The sequence below is a fragment of the Alosa pseudoharengus genome, unplaced genomic scaffold (genome assembly GCF_046254945.1).
Source record: "Alosa pseudoharengus isolate Yale_2024_CS ecotype anadromous, Long Island Sound unplaced genomic scaffold, YU_APseudo_1.1 YU_APseudo_1.1_scf_23, whole genome shotgun sequence".
Lineage (NCBI taxonomy): Eukaryota > Metazoa > Chordata > Actinopteri > Clupeiformes > Clupeidae > Alosa > Alosa pseudoharengus.
The window spans coordinates 32,224,758-32,247,872 of record NW_027468685.1 but is presented as its reverse complement, the minus strand read 5'-3'; the positions used below and the strand labels follow the sequence as shown (position 1 = coordinate 32,247,872).

The window sequence follows — 23,115 nt, the reverse complement described above, 5'->3', positions numbered from 1 at the left end:
AAAACTATTTTAAAACACACAGGCTAGTTCCTACCTGTAGTCCATGACAACGCAGTGTTGGAATCATGTAACCTTTGTCTTCCCGTGATTTTAAACAAAATAAATGTCTATGACTTTAGTTTGCTTTCCTGCAACATTGACGTGATTAGGCTATGCATTTGATTTAAATGGTTAGGCTGCCAGTCGAGGCAATAGCCAAATATCCCACATTCAACATATCCTGTCTGTCCCCTTTACTAATAGCCTAGATAGCAACAAAGGAAAGTTTACGATTAGATATTGACAGCAGTTGCAGACCCTTTAAATCCCTGGTGGCTCGAACCACAATACGCCTGAGGGGTGTGTGCTTCTATCAGTAACGTCGAAGGGTAAAGTAGGGTCTAACATTTTCACAGTTAGTAGATTATTACTGTATACACACTGAAACATATTTTTGGTGGATAACTTCGCTGATTTGGCTTCATAATTTTTTTAAGAATAGATCTATGGGACTTAACATTGGAGCTTCTCTTCGATAGGAACGCAACCACTTGGGGCGCTGGTTTTCACTTTCCCTCCCTATTGGAATGAATATAGGGAGGGAATTGTTATATTTACCGATGCTTATTTGTACTAAAATGTTAGGCCTACTAAAGATGCCGCTGGTCCGTAGAGTGCGCTCACAATGGGAGTTCGTCTGTCATGCTGCAAATTAAATAGCCCGCACTCTCCCTCTCGCTACACTGTTGCGTTTTAAAAGCGAAACTGATGCCACAACCGGTCTGGGTTTGCCGAAGTAGCCTATGCTACAGGCTGCATTTATAACAGTGTAGGTCTAGTCTTGTGCCTATTTAGAGGCAGGAGCATAGGCCTAAGCTTGCCGCGACAACAGCAGTCACTATCAGGCACGCCAGCAGGAATGAATGTTCAGCGCATCTACCCCTCCGCGCGCAACAAAACATTGAAAGGCTTAATATTATATTTCCCGGTTTCGTTCATGCATTGGCCACCTAAAAAGTAGCCTAGTACTAAATGCAATATACAACAATAACGCCTAATAACGACCTATTCATTTGGACAACTTTATACGACCCTAAGGGTAAAGTTACCTTTAGTTTTGTTCTAGTTTACCATTTTGTATGGCTTTAAACAGCGTTCGCGCTTTAACATCAGTAAATATTATAATAGTAACGTTTTGAAAAGCATTTGCCTACCTTGTTCATCTGAAATAACTCCTCTAGTTTTGCTGCCTCCATCCTTTGCTACCTCCACCCTTTCATTGTTTCCAAAAAACGTTTTATATCCATGATAGCCTTGAAGTCTTGAGTTAGTGAATTAGCTTAACATTGTGTGTTGATAACTGGCAACCATAGTAAAAGAAAGCAAGTAGCCTAGCCCACAACTTTTGTAATTGCTGCGTGCGTAGGCTATTATTTCCTCTCCTGCTCAAACAACATTAAAGTTGATTTTGACAATGTGTTTACAAATTTTAAAGAAAACTGTAAATAGCCTATTGTCGAGCAGTTAATGGGATACTGCACAGTTGTGAAGCAGTTGGGAAGTTATGGTGGGCTAACTTTGTGTGAACACACACGGGAAATTCTCTCTCATTGAGTTGCCTGATAATACGCACAGCTGCACCGATGCATAAACTAAACGGTAGACTAGGTCATCAGGACATAAACAAAATGCCTCAGCCTCTAATAAGCACAATATGAAGTGGGCTAAATAAAAACATGATGTTGGAATAAACACCGACAGTATAGGGGCCCACTAAAGATCGTCGCACCCCCTATAGTGAAGCATTAGCTCCGCCCCTGAGTGGGAACGAATGGGAAAATGCCCACGCTCATTGGACATATTGATGCCTTTGACAAAGCCATTGAGCAATGGTTGAATAAAGTGGAAAGGTTTGAACATTTTGTTGCTGCCAATGATGTTTCTCCTACAAAACAAGTGGCCGTATTTTTTAGTGTAATAGGGGCTACCACATATAGACTGCTGCATAGTTTGCTAGCTCCAGATAAGCCAGGGAGCAAAATGATTGAGTAGCTTGTGTAGATTCTTAAAGTTCACTTCTCCCCAAAGCCCATAATCATTGCAGAGAGATTCCGTTTCCACAAATGTACCGTATTTTCCGGACTATAAGTCGCACTTTTTTTCATAGTTTGGCTGGCCCTGCGACTTATAGTCAGGTGCGACTTATATATGAAAAAAATATATAATTGAACATGTTTTTAAATGTTAATTCATATTAACTGACATGAACCCTACATGAAACATTACTGTCTAGCCGCGAGAGAGCGCTCTCAAATGCACAAGTTCTGTGCACTTTCAGTCAGAGATTAGTGGTTGCGCTATGCCTGAAACACACGTGCATACCTAAATCCTCAAATTACGGCCAGGATTCTGTTTGGGCCTCAGATTCGGACAAATAAAGGCCAGTAATAATTTTGTTTCAATTTAACTCATAAAAGAGCTCTTCTTAATATTTTATATTGTTGGTTGGTTTAATATTGTTGCCAATGAAAAGTCATTGTCTTACACATCTCCAACAACTTGCTCTCAAGCTATCAGTTGCATGCCGCCCCCTTCTGAGCTTGCCAGAGGCTGAAGCAGTAACCTAGCCTACATTTAGGCTAAACACAATTGTTGCTGCCAGGCATCAGCCTACGAATTTTATAAAAAAGTAAATCATGCATGATAAAAAAATAACTACATTTAGGCTGAATAAGGTTTCCATTTCAGCTACACACGTTCCATGAATAAATGAAAGCGAATGCCTTATCTCGCAATAAGCAGATGGAAATCCCAACACCCTTACATGAAACTTAATAGTGAACCATCAAATACCCTGCAGATTTCAGTGGTCATCAGTCCAGATATTTAGCAATATAATCAAACATTAAGCCATGCCCCAAATAAAGGTGCTGTGCTTTGCGCAGCCTAAATAAAAAGACCCCAGCGATAATTTGAAGATTTATGATAGTCTGTCTCCTAAACTCACCCGTTATCTAGACATGCATGAAAACATTTGAAAACAAAACTTACTGCCATGTAGGCTAATATTTGATCGCTGTTTTGCTACTAATTATATTTCACGTACTGAATACGCACACTAGAAAGTGAAAGTAGGCCTACTTTGCGCTCCGTGTCTGCATGTCTGTTCATGTCCGCAATCGATTATAACGTTCCTCAAATAGAGAACACATCCATGTTCTCTGGCGTTATAGGCTGTCATGCTTCTGTGTTTACAAAATTCCTGACGGTTCCTGATCGCTAAACGTTTGGTTTTCTTTCCTGTCGATCGCGATTGATGTAGAAGCACCTCCTAGGCTATAATTTGAATTCAGCGATGAGAGAGGGAGAGAGAGAGCAAAGTGGTCCATGCGCGCGTGTGTGTGTCTCTGCATCGGGTTCAATTGAAGTCAGAGTTGGTCCGTCCAGTCAACAGTCCCGCATTCAGGTCGCTCCATTATTAGATTAATGTTATCAGACAGCACTGTAACATGTGTGGGAATTTCTCTCATTATGATAGAGTTGTGGGACTTTTATTATTATGCTCAATACTTAATAACTTATGCGCAATAGCCTACCCGCAATCCTGCGCTGAAATTTAGGCCCTGGTTTTAAATGCGCATCTTTTTTTCTTTTTTTCTCGCTGAGGTGGCCAGCCGAGCAATTGTTCTGCTAGGCCTACCAGTTTGTGCCAATATATCGTCCAAAATGCTTGATTGCATTGCATTCTCCACATTTTTAGCTAAATTTTCATGTACCACATTAGCATTTTTGTTCAGTGAATCTTTTGTACATTGCTTCACAATTAGCGCGGGCACTCGTCAGCAGCCTTCGGCTTGACTCTTGCCACTACTCCTTCGTCTTCATTAACATTCCCTGTAGAATTCTCAATATTTTTGGCCTCTATGTGTCCAGTTACATCTGTCTGTTCTTGGATTTTGTGAAATACATTTCTAAATATCACCTGCTTGCTGCAGCTTTGGTCTGCACGTCCTATTAAAACCGGTCTGTGCAGTCTTTTTAAAACGCATCTTTTTCTCTCTCGTGGGCATTTAATCTGCTGCCGGCTTGTCTCTCCACATCGCCCAAAACGATTGATTGCATTGCATTCTCCACATTTTTAGCTAAATTTTCATGTACCACATCAACATTTTTGTTCAGTGAATCTTTTGTAAATTGCTTTACAATTACTGTCGGGCCTATAGATCTATGCCTGGCTTGCTTCGGTCACGTCTTTTTAAAACCATCTTTTTCTCTCTCATGAGCATTTAATCTGCTGCCAGCTATTGACTCCACATTGCCCAAAATTATTGATTGCATTGCATTCTCCACATTTTTAGCTAAATTGTCATGTACCATATCATCATTTTCGTTCAGTGAATCTTTTGTAAATTGCTTTACAATTAACTTCGGGCCTATAGATCTATGCCTGGCTTGCTTCGGTCACGTCTTTTTAAAACCATCTTTTTCTCTCTCGTGAGCATTTAATCTGCTGCCAGCTTGTGACTCCACATTGCCCAAAATGCTTGATTGCATTGTATTCTCCACATTTTAGCTAAATTTTGGTGTACCACATAGCATTTTCTTTCAGTGAATCTTTTGCTTTACAATTAGGCCTATCCGGCCCTCTTCTTGGCTGCCTTCACTCCTTCATTAACATTAATCTTTTTGGCTTCAATAGTCCAGTTACATAGTCTCTGTTTTTGGATTTTGTGAAATACATTTCTAAATAAATGCGACTTATAGTCCGGTGCGACTTATATATGTTTTTTTCCTGTTCATGACACATTTTTTGACTAATGCGACTTATACTCAGGAGCGACTTATAGTCCGGAAAATACGGTAATCAGGAGGAGGCAGATAGTGTTGCACAGTATGTAGCTGTTCTAAAGAAACTGTTGGAACACTCATTTTGGCACTCATTTGCAAGATGCTCCATGTGAGACTTGTTAAAATTTACAAAGAAAGTTACAACACACAAAAACACACTCAAATCTTGTTTTTCAATTGTATTCAGTTTGTGAACCTTTTTTAGCAATTGTTTTAACCAAATCACCCCCACTTAGATGAGGGTACCCTCTTAATACCAATGAATATCAGTGTAGTGGCTGCACCATGGTTTTTGTCATTGTAATGTCTAGCAATGGCGTACTCCATGTTTAGTTTAGTTAGTAATTAGTTTCAGATTTTTTTTTGTTTGGCCTATATACATCAAGCCACAAGGGCACTTTAACATAAACAATTCACCAGTTGTCTCTCTATGTAGTCCATACTTTTTACCTGAGTAAGGGTGGGTGAATGTTTTGGTGTCCAAAGTATTTGAGCAGTGTGCACACTTGCCGCACCTATAATTACCACAAACTTGTTTAGTCAGTCAATTTGTAACTGGAGGTTCTCGGTACATGAAACTGACTAAAATATTTGATATTTTTACCCCTTTTAAAGCAATATTGGGTTTGGTTTGTAAGTGGTTCAGACTAGGATCACATTCAAAGAGTTTCCAATGTTTGTTTATAATCCTTCTTAGAGGTTGTGCAGATTCACATTGATTTTGCAGGGCCTTTTGTGGGGTACGTCTTTTGTAGTGGCCAGAAGTCATTCTGATGGGATCAAACACTTCGGCAAAGACTGTGGTTAGGGGTCTTTTCTGTCATTAAAGAGTACCTGAAGTTCTCGATAGTGATAATGGGCCGCAGTTCACGTCGTTTTTTTAACATCTAATGGCGTTAAGCATGTGCACTCAGCTCCTTTTCACCCTGCAACAAACGGCCTGGCAGAATGCTTCATAAAGATCTTTAAGCATTCTCTAATATGTCATCTAAGGGAACATCATTTGTTCAGCAGCGACTTGATGCTTCCTATTACAATATAGGAACAACCCTCATGCAACTTCAAAGGAAACAACAGCTGCGCTGTTCCTACACTGCAAGCTTCACACTCGTTTAGATCTGCTGAAACAACATGTTGAGGGGCGGCAGGTCCGTTACGAGAGAGCACGGGGCGGGGCAAGGAAAGACTGCGTGTGTGAAAAGCACAGCTCAATGAAAGGATTTTATGTCAAATAGTACAACATTATTGTCATTACTGTGTGGCGGCCAGTGTTGATCTTGTGGTGGCCCGCCACAGATTAGTCAATGTATGGGAAACGCTGTACATGGTATACCGTAGGTGAGCTGCTTACATTGGGCTGGCTGGATAGTGGGATTGGATCCATGAGGCCAATATATCCTCTCCACTGCAGGGGTATTCCAGTAGGGGCTGAGTGCCTGGTACCTGAGGCCTAGGAACCAATAAAACTATTAACAAACATGGCAATCTAAACATCAAGGTGATGTGAATGGTGAATGTAAAATGGCACTCAGTTTAGAGTGCATACCTCCATCAAGCACCTCTCAGATCTACAACATAGGAGGTTAGTTTTCTCCTATCTGTTTACTGCTTAGTTTCGTTTTTCTGCTTCAAGGGCACTGTGTGTTAACCCTTTAGGGCAGGGGTCTCAAACTCAAATGAGCTGGTGGCCACTTCTGCCAACGTCATCTATTTTATGCTGGTCTCTAGACTTTATTCTTGCACTGTTGGACTTACTCATTTGCACCATCACCATGACACTCACTCCCACAGAGCACCTTACCTTACCTTACTATGCACAGAGAATCACAGGCTCAGTCCCTGCCTCAGTCATTGCAAGCGCCTCTTGATTAATGACCCTCTATGTGGATACTGTTTTTAGAATTGATTTAGATTAAGTGTTATTTAGTATAATTTGTATTTTAGTATAGTATTCATCTTCTACTGTCCTTATTGCTTAGTTGTGTTTTTTTATATTATATACTTTTAATTACTTTTTTCTGCTGTTAGTGAATGTGTGTGTGATGTCTGTATGCTACTGAGACCTTAAATTTCCCCTGGGGATCAATAAAGTATCTATCTATCTATCTATCTATCTATCTATCTATCTATCTGATTGGAGGGCCACGTCAGTGTTAACACAAAAAAGAATGGCTATTTCTGAAAATGCAATGTTTTTTTTTTTTCAAATACTGTACTGTACAAAACTGCAAACAGAAAGTGCAAGTCTTTTTATCTCTTTTTAGACACCTGTGCTAGCAACCTCAAGCACCTCAAATTATGCACCTTTCAGTAAATACTGGATGTTGAACATATTTTAGCAGGTTTACTTTCTTTTTGTCATATTACCCACATAACAAATTAACAAGAAAACAGTAGGCCTAAGATGTAAACCAACAATAGTAAACTATTACTATAACCACAAACCATTATTATAGGCCTACAATAAAGTAGCCTGGTCAAATCAGTTCCTATCGCGGGTTACTTTGTAGTTCTTCAGAGCCCTATTTTTACTACCCCTGCTGTCTGTACCACGTACATTACTGACACTATCATCATGATTAGCACTGCCACTTCCAGCTATGTTGGGCAGAGGGTTGAAATAAGCATGGTATGCATAGTGGACACCGTTGTATACACGCAGACACATCTCCATTCACAGACGCACCGTGACCATCACTGTCATAGACGATCGATCATTGGATTAGATTAGATTTAACTTTATTATCATTGTGTAGAGTACATGAGTACAGAGACAAGGAAATGCAGCTTGTGAACTTTTTTTTTACATTTGGTGAAGGCCTATTTCTGCTTCAATTTGTGCAAAACTATGGCCTGCATCGCTTCCGCGCGAAGCTCTGGATGTCTAGCAACTAGTGGAGGAGAGTGCAAATGAGATGTCACCATACTTGGATCTATCGTCTATTTTAATCAGTGTCATTGTTTGTCGCAATTAAAAATACCCTCAAGGGCCGAATGACATTATTATTTTGACATTAGGTCGCGGGCCGGAACTGGGCCGGATGTGGGCCAGAAGTGGCCTGCGGGCCGGGAGTTTGAGACCCCTGCTTTAGGGCCTATTAGTGTTTTAGTACCTTTACTTATAAGCTCTTATGTTGATCATTACTGTATACATCAGGGTTCCCACACCTTAGTGAAGATCAAATTCAAGGACTTTCCAGACCCAATATCCTCAAATTCAAGGACCTAATGTGTTGATAAATTTCAAGCGTGGACATGGTTAAATCATGTTACCTCAACAGACCAAGGATACCTTGTCGCAGTTTTCTTTTATTTTTGGTCATATGACAGATGTGGTAGGCATATTACATTTTTCATGTTTGTGTTAATAAAACTGAGCTTGCATAAAACTGAGCTGAAATAAACTTTTAGATTTTCCTAAACAAGTTAAACTCGTTACCATGAACCTGTTGGTTTATTCATCAATATGTTAAATTAAATATTTGGGCAACAAGCACTACATGTGGGAAACACGCACAAATCACGTTGGTCGTGTAGTTCTAACCAACGTAAATCAGGCATAATCAGGCATGATTTTTTTTCTTTCAGATTCACAAACTTTCAAGGTTTTCAAGGACCCGTGGAAACCCCGATACATGCTATATCTTGTTTTCTTTCATAGGCTCCCCAAATCTGGGAATTTATAATGTGATGATACTTGCATATTTCTTGTATCAGCCTGTCGGAAAAGGATTATTGAGTCCGTTTTCATGCCTGTTCTAGACTATGGCGACATAATTTATAGGAATGCCTCTATGTCTTCTCTCAAAATCCTAGACGTTATATACCACTCAGCAATCAGGTTTGCCACAAGTGTTTCTTACAACACCCACCACTGCACATTGTATGCCACAATTGGCTAGCCCTCGCTTACTGAGAGACGCTTTAAACACTGGATTCAGTTTATTTATAAAGCCATCATAGGTAAACTCCCATCCTACATCTCCTTATTATTAAATTGCCACTCAAGTGCTTATCAGACCCGCTCCAGCAGTTATTTCTTACTGACAGTTCCCAATGCTCGCACCGAGCTGGGTAAGTCAGCTTTCTGCTTTGATGCCCCCATGTCCTGGAACTTAATCCAACGCACCCTTAAACTCGAGTTATTAATACCTTTAGAGCAATTTAAGGCTTTGATCTCAAACCTCCCCACTCCAGTTTGTAACTGTTTTCTCTAAATTCTATCTTTACTAATTCTGGTTTTACCTTTTATTTTAGGGCTGTCAATCGATTAAACAAATTAATCTAATTAATTACATACTCTGTGATTACTTAATCTAAATTAATCGCATATATATTTTTTGCTGTTTAAATATTTAAATTCAAATGAATTATTGAATAATCAGCATTAGTAACATTAAAGTTCAAAAACTCTTTCATTATTATTTTCACTGTTCAAATAATTGCCATAATAATCTATGATATGACCTAATATGCTGAGGAAATAAATTCAAAGTGCTTCAAATTCAAATAAATTCAAAATAAAGTGCTTCGGGAAGAAGTTTTTTTTCACATACAAGGCATTTCAGGCCACAGATATAACCTTGGGGACACAATGAAAATAAATTAACACTCCCCTCAATGTCAACACTTATTTCTTTGCATTGATGTGCGACTATAGAGTTGATGAACTCCGATGATATGCAAATTCCTTGCTGCAGACATTGCAGAGGACTTTATTTTCAACACTTTAAACTTGCAAGTTAACAACCCACCAAACACAATAGCCTAAAATGTGATCTTATGATCTTACCTAATGATCTTGTAATCTTACCTAATCATTTTCGGTGACATTTATCCATTCACCATTAATAAAGCCTGATATAGACATGAACTAAACCAGGGGTATTCAATTAATCTTCAGCGAGGTCCAGTTACGGAAAATTTCCTCAAGCAAAGGTCCAGAGCATCATAATGTTTAACGTGCGTGTTTAGGCAATGTATATGTATGTATGTATAATATTAGGATGGATGGATGGAGCCTAGTTGTAGATAGATAGATAGATAGATAGATAGATAGATAGCCCCACTAACACAAAACGTTAAGGGAACGTTCGGGAACGTTAGTGTATGGTTCCCTAAAGGGTAGTTCGAACCAAACCAAAAACTAACGGTTAGGGAGCGTTACCTAAGGGTTCCTTAACGTTCCTAAACGTTAAGGGAACCAACCAACCAAAACGTTCTCCTATGGTTGCACAGTACCTTCACACAACGTTCCCGTTTGGTTGTTATTGGTTGTTTTTGGTTGTTCTGAGTGCTGTTTTGACATGTTTATTTTAACCAGCTCCGTTTAAGTTTTTGAAGTAGGCCTAGCATATACAAGGTTTGCAGTCACTTGATATTCACTAAAAATGATTGGCCTTATGTAATCAAATTAAGATAAGGAGTAAGAGAATATATTTATTTTTAGGCTGATATCAATTTTGCTATAAACAATACTTTTGTGCTTGATTTCAGTTTTGTAACCGTATGAAGTGAAAATGCTTAAAACACGAATCTATCAATAAAACAATTTTCACGTCTACATTTCACATTTCACTTGGCTCAATATAAAAGTCCAACCGTTACACCCCCACGCCAGTAGGGGGAAGACAACGCCTGGTCTGCATTCAGAACCGATTGCAGTTTCACGTTGGATTAAACAAACAATAATACTTCGGTAAATAAAATATAAAATATTTTTATAATAGTTTTCTGCTATCACTAGAATACATTCAGAACATGTTTCATTTGTTCCTGTAGCTTACCATTACCATTTTACATTCACACATTTTACATTATTTGCATTTGAGGCTTCTGATTAGGTGGCAATGACGCCAATGGTAATGCGTCTCTATTTATTCCAATTCCATGCCGTGTTAAATGTGTTATATGGCATTGTGTGATTGATTGCGCCTCTATCAGCTTTAGAAACTGGAGTGGAGACAATAACAGCTATAGTCGATACTAACACAAGCTCCATTTCAGTTTTTGAAGTAACATACAAAATGCTTGCAGTCACTTGATTTAGATCCACTCCAATGATTGGTCTTATAAAATCTAAGTAAGGTAAACATCATATCAAGATAATATTTATTTTAGGCTAATATCAATTTTACTAAATAAAAAATATATACTTTTGTGCTTTTTTTTTTACGTATTAGGTGAACTTTAAACAAAAATCTATCAATAGAACACTTTTCACAACTAAGAAAATTCACTTCTTTCATTTCACAATTCACTTCAGTTCAGTAACATGGATTACACTCGTCTTAAATTCGATCTCACGAAAGTAAGTGAAATATTTTACAGTTTCATGATGTAGGCCTAGTGGTTGTAATGCAAGGGTTTGAGGTTTAACCTTAAGTCCTTTCACTTGTAGGGCTTTGTTATATTCCGATTCTGCCAAGTTTGTAATTTACCAGAGCACATTGCTCGTTCCTCTTTGTTTGAGCTGTTCTCAACGTGTTATGTTTTGCAGCATTGTATGTTTTGTGTCATTGTGTTAACCTGCTCGCGTTGATGTTACAAATAATAGCACTAGGCTACCGTTTCTTTTAATTAGTTTTAGTGTACAGTCAGTCCTTTTAGGCAAGTCACTCGGCAGCAGTGGTGGCTAGTGGATATAGGCCTACTGTATGTAGCTGGATCTAGGCTACTGTGATGTAGGCTAGTTAGCTGTAGTGGGTAGGCTATACTGCGATCAACCCCAAATGTATCCTAGTCTATTTTAAGTGGGTATACTGAGATGGTGATGCCTTTTAAGTGGGTATAACCTACTGAACAGTCCTGCATATGTAGGCTACACTAGAGCCAAACAGATGGCTATAGATAATGTATACACTGTCGGCGGCCATCTTGTAACACAATTGATCGGATAGATTCAAGTGAATAGACCTCTGAATTTTCCCTTCAAAAAGCTGAGATCCGGTAGCCTATCTCTCATGGGGAGAGAATTATTGCACTCTCCCGGGGACGAAGAAGTCTGAAATGCAGACATTTTGCTCAACACACGTTTGTCCTCTGCCTTCGAGTGGTAGGCTAACTGTGATCTTCAACAGGCCTACGTTAAGACAGCAACTTAGATTTTTGCTACCCCAGACCTAACTTGCAATGTAACTTGTCATAGGTAGTTAGGTTAAATTAACACCCTGATCTCCTTATAGGCAAAGATGGCAGTTTTGGTTCCTTTTTGTAGGCGAACTTCAGAGGTCTGTTGGGAAGCATACAGGAAGGGGCGGAATGTGTGTAGTAGGCTATACACAGCTGCCATACTGGCTTTACAAACTAAGCCCATGCATTTCTATGGATGCTGTGTCTCCCCATTAGAAATTCTCTGGGCTACAATACAAAAATCAAGTCAAAAGCTGGGCCAAATATCCAGTCAAGAAAATCTGGTTGTGTACAGATGACTGATTGCTGCAAATACTATCAATAATAGTTTTCTCTATATGGAAATACTGCTTTGCTCTACTACTGGCTCACAAAAACTTTGTTCTCTTAACGTAGATTCATACACCAAAGCTATGGAAAAATGTCAGCGGCTGATGGACACTTCTAGCATTGAGGCGGAAGAAGATGCGAGCGTCCACAAAAGGCAGTGCATGGTCACGTGATGGTAAGACCTCTTAAATACAGAGTACATTATTTGCACAATTAAAATATTCTTTTTGCAATCAGTGCAGATTGTATGGTCTTTTATTTCAGATGAATCCGTTCCGCAAGCAAGAAAGCATTCCAGGATGGTGCGTGTGCCTGGAAGCCCTGTCTGTAAGTCTGTAACATTTATACATGTATTATTTAAGAAAACCAGTTGAGTCATATTTCCTACCATGGAACTACTGACATTCATGTTTATTAACCTAATGCATATCATGTTACTGTTCTGATGTATTTGTCTCTTCCTGCCTTTTATTAGGTCAGCAGATGTCACTGCCTCCACCACCTGCATGTGAGTTTTTCTTTTTAGCGATTGTTTAATGTAACAGCATAGGTTTATCTTTTGCAAATGTCATGTGCAAGAAACCTACCATAAATTAACTGACCAATATTCATATTTACTTTCTTTTTAGATGAGAGCTGATTGCCCAGAGCTGGATGGGTCTATTATAACGCCTGCCACTTCATCTTGGGACCCAGTTGAAGGTACAGTGTCTTTGAATTTTCCATTTCCAAGTAAATACAATTTCATGACAAGGAACTTGAGAGTAAGTAACTTTTTTTTTGTTGTAAACAGCACAAGTGACTCATCACGCAGAGGGAGGTGGCTTGGCCATGGAGACGGAAATAAGAGGTAAGAACACTCACTTAATTTGTTCACATATGCAGGTATATAATGTATTTAACAACTAAAACTAACACCATCCATTTTCCATAGCAATAAGGACAACCATTACCGCATGGCACAGTGAATGGACGCATTTGAGGAGAAGATGGATGAGCTGCTCATGCTCTTAAGGAGCTCCCAGTCACCTCCCTCTGCTTCAGTCGATGACATATTGCTGTCGTCCTGCTCGACAGTCACTGAGCTGCAGGAGAGGAGGAACAAAATGCCCTCCCTCCAGGACTTGTACTCTGGGACCTAAGCGGGCAGAGACCATCACCAAAGACTCCACATATCCTGCACACACACTCTTTAACTTCCTCCCCTCTGGCAGGCGCTACAGATCCCTGCACACAAAAACAACCAGACACAAGAACAACTCTTTTCCCACTGCCGTCACTCTCCTGAACTGCAGATAAGTGAGGTCATCCCCACTTTGACCGTTTACCTGCCCATTACATACTTTATCATTCCAATATGTGTCTTGCACACTACATTTGCACTATTACTTTGCACTCTACATCACACTCCATGTGTACTTATATTGGTATTATGTCTTATTTGTATAGTTGTTTTGTATATTGTGTTGGTATCTGCCACAATGTATATTGTTGTCTCTATTGTACAGTATGTCTGTCTATTTGTTGAATGGCTAGAGCACCTACCAAAGTCAAATGCCTTATGTTAATATACTTAGCTAACACTAAGTCTAATCTATATATATATATATATATATATATATATATATTGTTAGGCCTTTTATATTGTTTTTTTTGTCTTTTGATAATTTTATATTAAAGTTATAAGTTCCATCGATTTTGCCTGTTCATTCACTCTGTTTAAAGTAATAATACAATTGGTATGCAAAGGTTGCAATGTTAGGGCAAGGTTCCCTAAAGGTTGCAATATTTAGGGAAGGGAACGTTCCCTAAATGTTACAACGTTTAGGGAACGTTATGGGAAGGTTTCTAAAGTTTGCAACGGTTAGGGAACGTTAGGGGAAGGTTTTTTAAAGTTTGCAGCGGTTGGGGAATGTTAGGGGAAGGTTCTCTAAATGTTGCAACCTTTAGATAACGTTAGGGGAATGTTCAGGGAACGTTTTATATAACCAAGAACTAACGTTTTCGGAACATTCAGCAAACTTTCCATGGGAACCAAAACTTACTCAAAAACTAACCTTCGGGGAACTTTTGGGAACCAAAAACTAACGTTTCCGAAACCAAAAACTATGGTTCCCAGAACGTTTTGGAAACCATAAATTGTTAGCTGGGAGATACTTCATTGATCCCCAAGGGGAAATTCAAGAAATAGAAGATTGTAGGCCTAGGCCTAATGTTTAATGTGAAATAAAATAAGTAGCCTAGCCTAAAAGAGAACATTCGAAATGAGGAGAAATAAGGCAAGATAAGAGTAGCCTAATTGGGGAGAAAAACTGAGTAGCCTTGGCTATTTTTAAGATCTTCGGGTCAACATAAAAAAAACTAAAAATAAAATATGAGCTGAGACAAGGATGAACTTAAAATAAAATTTGAGCTGAGACAAGGATGGATATTCCACACCCATTAATCAGCAAGTTTAATTTATTTTTTTTAGTTTTTTTTATGTTGACCCGAACTTAAAATAAAATTTGAGCTGAGACAAGGATGGATATTCCACACCCATTAATCAGCAAGTTTAATTTATTTTTTTTAGTTTTTTTTTATGTTGACCCGAAATTCTGGAAACCCAGGAATATCACGTTGTTGGGCAGTGAATGCATGTAGGCTTAACTAGATTGTGGTGGATCAATCATATTGCCTTCTTAAATCGTAAAATATTCTGTGGTCTCAGTTCACTGTTGAATGGGCCTAGCCTACCCATGCATGCCTTGTCTAGTAGAGGTGCTTCAAATTGGTCTCAGAATAGAAGAGATCCAGGGCAATTCCGCGCAAAACTGTCACATCCATATTTAGTTGGCGTTACGGACGTGACAGTTTTGCGTGGTGTTTCCCCGTATCGTTATATAAAGCTCTGTTCTCGCTGTCTAGCTTTCTCCTCTTTGAGCAATCGATGATTTTAAAATAACTTACTTATCGTTAACTTAGATATCCATCTGATTGTTTTTCGTCCCGTCTCCTCTCCTCGCTCGTTTCAGGCTATCAGTTTCTTCTCCATAGTAGGCTACTTTACTCACTGACTCGACTTTATCAGAATTCACAGATTTCACTGGCTGAGTAGCAGCAAGCGAAATGATGGTTCCTGAAGCTCCTGAAGTAAATGCTGTTATCCTAACCAACGAAACATTTAGCGCAGCTTTGAAATCTTAAGTGAAAATCTAAATTAGGCTATTATGGTCTGGGTCCGGATAGGATCACGTCACGGTCCGGACTCGGACCGCGGTCCGCCATTTGGTGATGGCTGAACTAAACAATACTAGCTAGCTAGTTATATTATCCTGACTGTCATCAGTGCACCAAAACATTTTTTTTTTATGTTCTCTATCAGTCAAACTACTCGGCGTTAACCAATGGGAACACACTCCTCGAGTGATCGCCACTGAAGTCCTCTAACAGGTCCTGTCAAGGTTCGGCTCGGCTATATATTAGCCAGCGCGGCCAATAGCAAATACTCTTTCATTCTTCAGCGACGTCTATTGCCACTGGTCCGAGAACAGAAGACAGAAGACATCCTGACAGAAGAAGAAACTTTTTCTCTTAAATAATAATAAATAAAATAAAAATAAAAAATAAAAATGTCTGAGACCGCCCAATGGTTTCAAAGTGCCAGAGTGTGCTCACAGTTTACAAACAAGTTTGATGCCGTTTTTGATGTGTCTGTGTCCAATGAGAGAAAATTCAAAAGGAAAACAATATATAAACATTAGGCTACTTGTTTTTCAATAGGCCTACATTAATTTGTGTTGGTTTAAAAAATTATATCTGCTGCTTATCCTACCAACTGCTAAAAATGTCTGGCCCAGCTCAATTTGAATAGCTCTGATATAAACCCTTCTCTAGGCCAAGATCAAGATTTTGCCCACAGTATAAACAGGTCTATTGCGTCTTTTTTGCATAGGAAGCATGCCAGTAGAAATCTATTCATATTTGTGTGGGTGGGATTATCTGGAATCTGGCGATATAAGGATCATGATGGTGGGATACTCTATGGCTTAACAATTTACAAAAACACATGTACTGACATTTTATTCATTAATAATTGTTTTATTCACAAAAATCTAGTTACTGAACCACTGGATGAAGAATGTGCCTTATACTCTGCATTTGTGACCTTTTGTGATTTGTGATCTGTGCTTGCATATGTGCTGATGTCATGTCATTTTTGACTCACCTGACCATGCACTTCCTCTCCAGACCCCTGAGAGCCACTGACTGGCCATAACAGCACCCATTACCCAGCTCAGGACAAGCTGAGAGAGGTTTCCATGGCAAAGCATCAGTAAAGGTATCAAAAGCCTCTGAGAGATGTGTGCCATGCACCACAGGAAATGGGATGGCCCCATAAGCAGACACCACCTGTTTCACACACAAACTCATCACTCTTTGATCTCCATTTTTGGTAACACTTTACAGTAAGTGTACATGAATTATCATGAATTCATGCATGAATTAATTCATGAGTTATGCACTACTTCATTCCTTTATATCTTATGAATGATCAGGAATTGACATGAGTTCATAGTCTTTCATTCATGATCTCATGCATGAACAACACATCAACTAAAGCATTAGGTACGATGGCCACATCATTATGATTTATGATTTATTAAGCATGATCATCATGATTACATGAATGTAAGGTTAATAGCTCATGAGTACATCATGTTTGTGGCCCCTCAACTAAAGTGTTAACAATGGCATGTGTTTAGAGAGCTGCACAAGTTGTGCTCAAATCAGAATTTGAGTAGTGATGACCACATTTTTGGCAGAAAAAGAAATCATCATGATCATTCTTAATAAATCATAATGATGTGCCCACCATACTTAATGCTTTAGTTGATGAGTTGTTCATGTATGAGGTCACAAATGACAGAATATGAACTCATGTACATTTCTGATGATTCATGAGATATTAAGGAATTAAGTAATACATAAATCATGAATTAATTAATGCATGAATTCATGATAATTCATGTACCCTTACCGTAAAGTGTTACCTAATTTTTAAGAAAAATAATAAACATTAGCATACACCACAGTCATAGACATTGAAACTTTTTCGGCTTTTCAAACACAGAAACAATACAAAATAGTCAATATTTCATGCTGGTATTAGCATTTAGGGAATTCCTAACCTTCCTCCCAGAAACTGCAAGTGCATCTGCCAGTTGCCACATGGGGTTGCTGTGCTGTCTCAAACGATAAGATACAGTCATAGTATCCAGAGCTAGGGCCAAAAGTGAGCTTGAGTGGTACCACAGTGTAGGCTATAAGGCAGAGAGAGAGAGAGAGAGAGAGAGAGAGAGAGAGAGAGAGAGAGAGAGAGAGAGAGAGAGAGAGAGGCAGAGAGAGAGAGAGAGAGAGAGACTGATATTGGTATACTATAATTACTGAATAATATAGTTAAATAATAAATGAGTCATCATTAATAACTAGAATGAATAAAGATGTAAAACATAAGGTTCCACTGACTAAAAAAAGGAAGAGAAGAAAGGCAAGAGAGGTTAAAGGACAACTCTAAGATCATCCTCAGGTCTATTTTTGGATGATAATGAGTAGTTAAACAACGTTAATCAGGGTTGTTTTGAGCAAGACCAGAATATGCCTTTACAATGAAATAGCATATTACCTTGGGGGCAAGCTTGCTATGTTAAAGCAAACTGCTACTTTAAGCCACTGACAAGGCCCAAAATAATTACACTTCAGTGTTACTGTGGAGAGGGTCCCTAAAGACAAACCCGTCATTTTAACTCTGTAAGTGTACAGAAACTGTATAAAATGGACTAGTAATGTCCTCAAACTACCCATACCCTTTCTTTACAATTACAAAGGTAAAAAATACTTTAAGTATTAAGTAAAGTATTCGCCATAGTAGCATAGGTTGATTTGTTTAACCCTAGTTAATAGCTCAAAAGAGTGATTTACTTGACATAGCTAAGCTATATTACATTACATTTGGCTGACGCATTTTTAGCCAAAGCGACTTACATATGTCAACTATATTACAAAGGATTACATTGTCCCCGGAGCAACTTGGGGTTAAGTGCCTTGCTCAAGGGCACAACTGTGGAAGCTGGGAATTGAACCGACAACTTTCAGGCTACTAGGCTATTAGTTCCTTAACCGCTACACTACCACCGCCCTATATGCTATGCTATATTCTATTTATTTATAAATGCATAATCTCATCTTACTCAAAACTACAAGGACTATTGTTGTTTTTGTCCTTAACAAAAGTTTATACCCTTGTTATCAACCAAAAACCGACCCTATAGGTTGTTCTTAGACCAGAGTTGCCCTTTAAAAGATGACATAACACATAAGTGTAGATGAGCTAAGGGGTTTTCCATCAAACCAATCAAGGCCAAACCTGGCTTATTTCGATAAGTCTTGCTAATTTTAGTGAGAGTTCCGTTCCATTAGTGTGGTTAGCGCGAATCCAAGTTTGGTAACTAAGAGAATTTATGCCACAGAACTAACCTGGTCTGTAGCAGGTTAACTTTCAAGCTTAATCAAGCTGTGTTGCAAAAAAAATACATCAGTCAGAAAACGAGTCCCAAAAGACGGTTCCGTCAACCTGCCTTCATGTTCTCATCACCTGTAGCCTACAACTTCAAAAAACTTGTCAAAACTTTTTTTCCGACAGTGTCACCAAGCATTGATTGCTGCCCTGCTTCACATGCGTTCGGTGATAGTGTAACACGTAGCACGATGGCATAGTAAAGGAATCATATCCATGCATGTTTTCAGGTTTGGTTCCCACATGAAGTAGGCTATTTACATATCTTATCAACTTGATAATGGCCTCCAACTCTAGCTCTGCATCCCGGTGACATCCAACAAACTAAGCCCCCCCATCACCCCCTACCCAATGCCTCCTTGCCTGTGCCTGTTGAGGTGTCCACGACCATGGCAGCCTTGATAGGGACAAAAAGGAGGCGGACACCCCCCCCCCCCACATACACACACACAACTGCACTACCCTATCCCATCCATAGTGTCTATTTATTTACAAATGTACATACTGCAATTACACGTATACATAGCCATATTCTACTGCTCTTCATCCTGCATATACACTTATTCTTAATACTATTATAATGTTACTGTTTCTGCACTACAATGGTACTGTTACCACACTGCACATAGCTGTACACACTGTACATATCTGTTTATATGGTTCATACTAAATATCCATATTTATTCCGTTTTTCTGTAATATATTCTGTTAATACACTGCATATATCTATATTGTTCTTACTACTACTATAATGGTACTGCCACTACATTGCACATATCTGTATATGTTGTTCATACATTGTTCATATTACATAGCCATATTTATTCTACTCTTATAAGGTTACTGCTAATACACTGCACATGCTTAGATTTAATTTTTACTACTCTAAACCACCTTCTGAAAACAACTGTACAATACGGTCTACACTGCACTATATCTTTTGTCCTGTCTATTCACCAACTACTTTGTATATCACATTGCACTTTTCTGCTTTTTTGCACTTCTGGTTAGACACAAACTGCATTTTGTTGTCTCTGTACTTGTACTCTGCACAATCACAATAAAGTTGAATCTAATCTAATCTAACCTAATTTTTAGTTATGGTCTTTAATGAAAGACATTCCTACTATTGATAAAGGGTCATGCACATCTGGTAGCCTGTTCAGTGACACTAAATAGGCTATGCTAGTTGGCTACATTAAATCTTATGCAAGTTAAATACTGTACATAATTCTGTAGCCTATAGGGCATATGGCTAATGATTAAAACCGCTTCATGTGTTGATGATTGTTCATTTATGTCAAATCAACTGTGTGCTACACAGATTAAATATTAAATGTCAAATTAAAAGCACTTGCATTTCAGATAATTATATTTCACAAACACTTTGGCAGAACTATGAGACTTATGGGAGACAATAGGCTATATTATGTTGATACCAATTTATTTTTTATGACCACCTCCTAGACAATAATTTGGAGTGAGCCCTTTTAATCTAAGAACATAGGCTATAGCCTATAATTTTAAATAGCCTATGCCAAAGTTGTCTTGAGTTAATACTAGGCTATTTATTCATTCAACAATCAAACTTGCAACTGATTTCAAACCATGATCATTGTTGTTTAAATTTATGCTTTCATTATTCTACAATTTAGGTAAGCAACTATCTATTTTATTTTCTCTCGATGTTCAATTTGATGACTATCGATGAAAATCCTGTAGATGGCGCTCGTAAATCGAACAGAAATCCTTAATTTTATGACGTATATCCTCTTTTCGTCAATCTACTGTTTTGGTCTACTTTTCTACCTCATGCAAGAGCCGACATGAAGCTGACCCTAGCCTCGCTTGAATAAACGAAGGCAAGATGCAGCTAACTTGAGGTAATTGAGCCGTGAAAGTCTACGCTAGTTCAAACCAGACTATTTCTGTTAAGCGCTGCCTTCATTAGTGAGGTTGATGGAATATTCCTCGGCCCTTTAAAAAAATGAGAAGAACACATAAGGGTATATGGCAGAAAAGATAAACAGGAAGAGAAAGAAGAATATAGAGATGAGGCAGTCATTTAGTTCACAGAAACACCATATTCCTGTTTTAATTGAAATATTAAAATATTAACGTTCCGATGGCACAGGTGTCATGTAAACCCAATTTAACTCAATTGTCGTAACCCAATTAAAATTAAAATTACTAAAAACCTAAATAAAAACAAACATACTGCTGACAGATTAAGTGGCCTGTTATAGGGCTAAAATTACAACAGCGGCTCCAATCCAGTCAATTTCACCAATTTTGCTAACCTGACTCCGCCAGATGGATTGCTTCGTATTTGCTCTGCATATCCATCTGGGAACTTTCCGTTGGAGAACGTTTGGGAAGGGGCGAAAATATTGGTTAGCTGATTGGATAAACCATCTGTCTATCACCACCTATGTTGGTGATAGACGGGCCAAATCAACCAATCAGATCAACGAAGCCATCTTTTAACATACAAGTTAGGTAAGTAGCTAACGTTAACGTTTTTAAACTTACCATTTGTATGTGACATGAACCTCATCAACGACAATCCCCACCCAGTTTTCATGGTATGCTACACTTCTGAAGAAAGCATATTCCTTCTCGTTAAGTAACTAAGATTCAGGGCTACCAAACACTAACTGGAATTGCAACTGGAATTGGAATCGTGGAGGATGTCTGTGTCCTTCATTCCTCCCAGCTATTTTGCAGAGACTCCTAGCTTCCCCAGGAATACTCAAATATTCGGATAAAACTTCAGCGATAACTATGCTCATCCGTGGAAGTAAACCCGCTTCAAAACCAACGCTGATCCAAATTTTCTCTTTTGGAGAGATGCCAGACTGATCTGGGAGTGAAAATCTGAAGCTTGCGAGATAAGGATGGTCTCACGAGGCTACAATTTTGCAGGCATGGATGAAATTCAGGAACAGAGACGTGATGACGCAGCTACTACTACCACTACTGTAAGATACTGGCTTATTCAGAATATGCCGACTAAAATGTGAATGGAAATGTTTCTGCAACTCTGCAGTGCATGTAAACATCTTATTCTGAATATTGCCTTAACCAGAATATGGGCCTTCATCGGAATATGGTGTGCATGTAACCGTGGTCTCTGATGATGAAAGAGATAATAATAAGGAGATATAAAACTCACATCATAGTTCAGGTGTGTGAAATCAGGTGTAGCTGTGGGACGCGGCCCCAGTCCTCCTCTAAGTGTGAGGGGGCAGAAGAACGAACTGTGATTTGCCATATGGATCATCCCCAGAGCACAATTCAACAAATGACAGTGCTCCCTCACTGGTGTCTGAGGTAAGAAAACAGATCAGGGTATGAAACTGATATGCCAGAAGCATATCAACATGAATTTAAAATTGGCATAATAAATTACAGATGCACCAATCCGACTTTTTCGGTCTCGAAAACGATACCGATGCCTGGGCTTTGTTTATCAGTCAATACCCGATACTTTTTCTAACTAAACATTTTTCCTAAGACAAATTATAACAAAATAACACTTAGATATGAATGTAATGAATTGTTGTTATTGTTCATTAATAAATGAACAATTGTGCACAAGCAGGAACTTGGACCAGCATTCAAATTCAAGTTCAAAACCAAATAATAAGTCCAACAAGCAAACATAAAACACACAGATACATAATTTTTCTCCCACCAAAAAATAGCATTGTATAGATTAAAATCCCATGGTAGTGATAAAACACCCCTGCCAAAATGGTTCACACTACTAATCACCCGTGAAAGCCCTCTATTTACCCATAATGATGAGATGAAATCTGGTTTCCCCACCTAGGAAGTTCACACGAAGTTTGGACGAGTTTGAATGGTGGTAAATAAACGGTATACGAAGTTGTACGTTTTAACTTATAAATAAGAAGTTAACCCTAACTTGGTATGGCAAAAAACGAATGTTACTTAATAACAGAAGTTATGTCATAAACGTTTATGACTGATTCCATCATCCCAACTGTAAAGATCCGAAGTTTCCCTAACCAGAAGCCATGGGTGGATAGAGAAGTAAGAACGGCATTAAAGACACGCACCATGACTTATAATGCTGGGCTTATTTCAGGGGATATGACGGATTACAAAGCAGCATCTTATAGTTTACGTAGAGCTATTAAAGATGCTAAGCGGCGCCATAGAGACAAAGTTGAAGCTGATTTCTTGGAGGGTGATCCAGCACGAGTGTGGAAAGGACTCCGAACCATCACTGGCTTTGAAAGAAA

General features: G+C 38.7%; 1 protein-coding gene across 1 annotated transcript in view; it reads right to left on the bottom strand.

Moving 5' to 3' along the window:
• The window catches only part of msto1 (misato mitochondrial distribution and morphology regulator 1), an 88,766-nt gene that overhangs the window by 5,140 nt on the left and 60,511 nt on the right, over positions 1–23,115 (bottom strand). Inside the window, exons 9-12 of the mRNA XM_076302388.1 lie at positions 22,020–22,172; positions 17,460–17,591; positions 16,496–16,680; positions 6,179–6,277 (exon numbers count right to left, since the gene is read on the bottom strand). Coding sequence (XP_076158503.1) covers positions 6,179–6,277; positions 16,496–16,680; positions 17,460–17,591; positions 22,020–22,172 — 569 coding nt within the window. The remainder of the gene's footprint in view (positions 1–6,178; positions 6,278–16,495; positions 16,681–17,459; positions 17,592–22,019; positions 22,173–23,115) is intronic.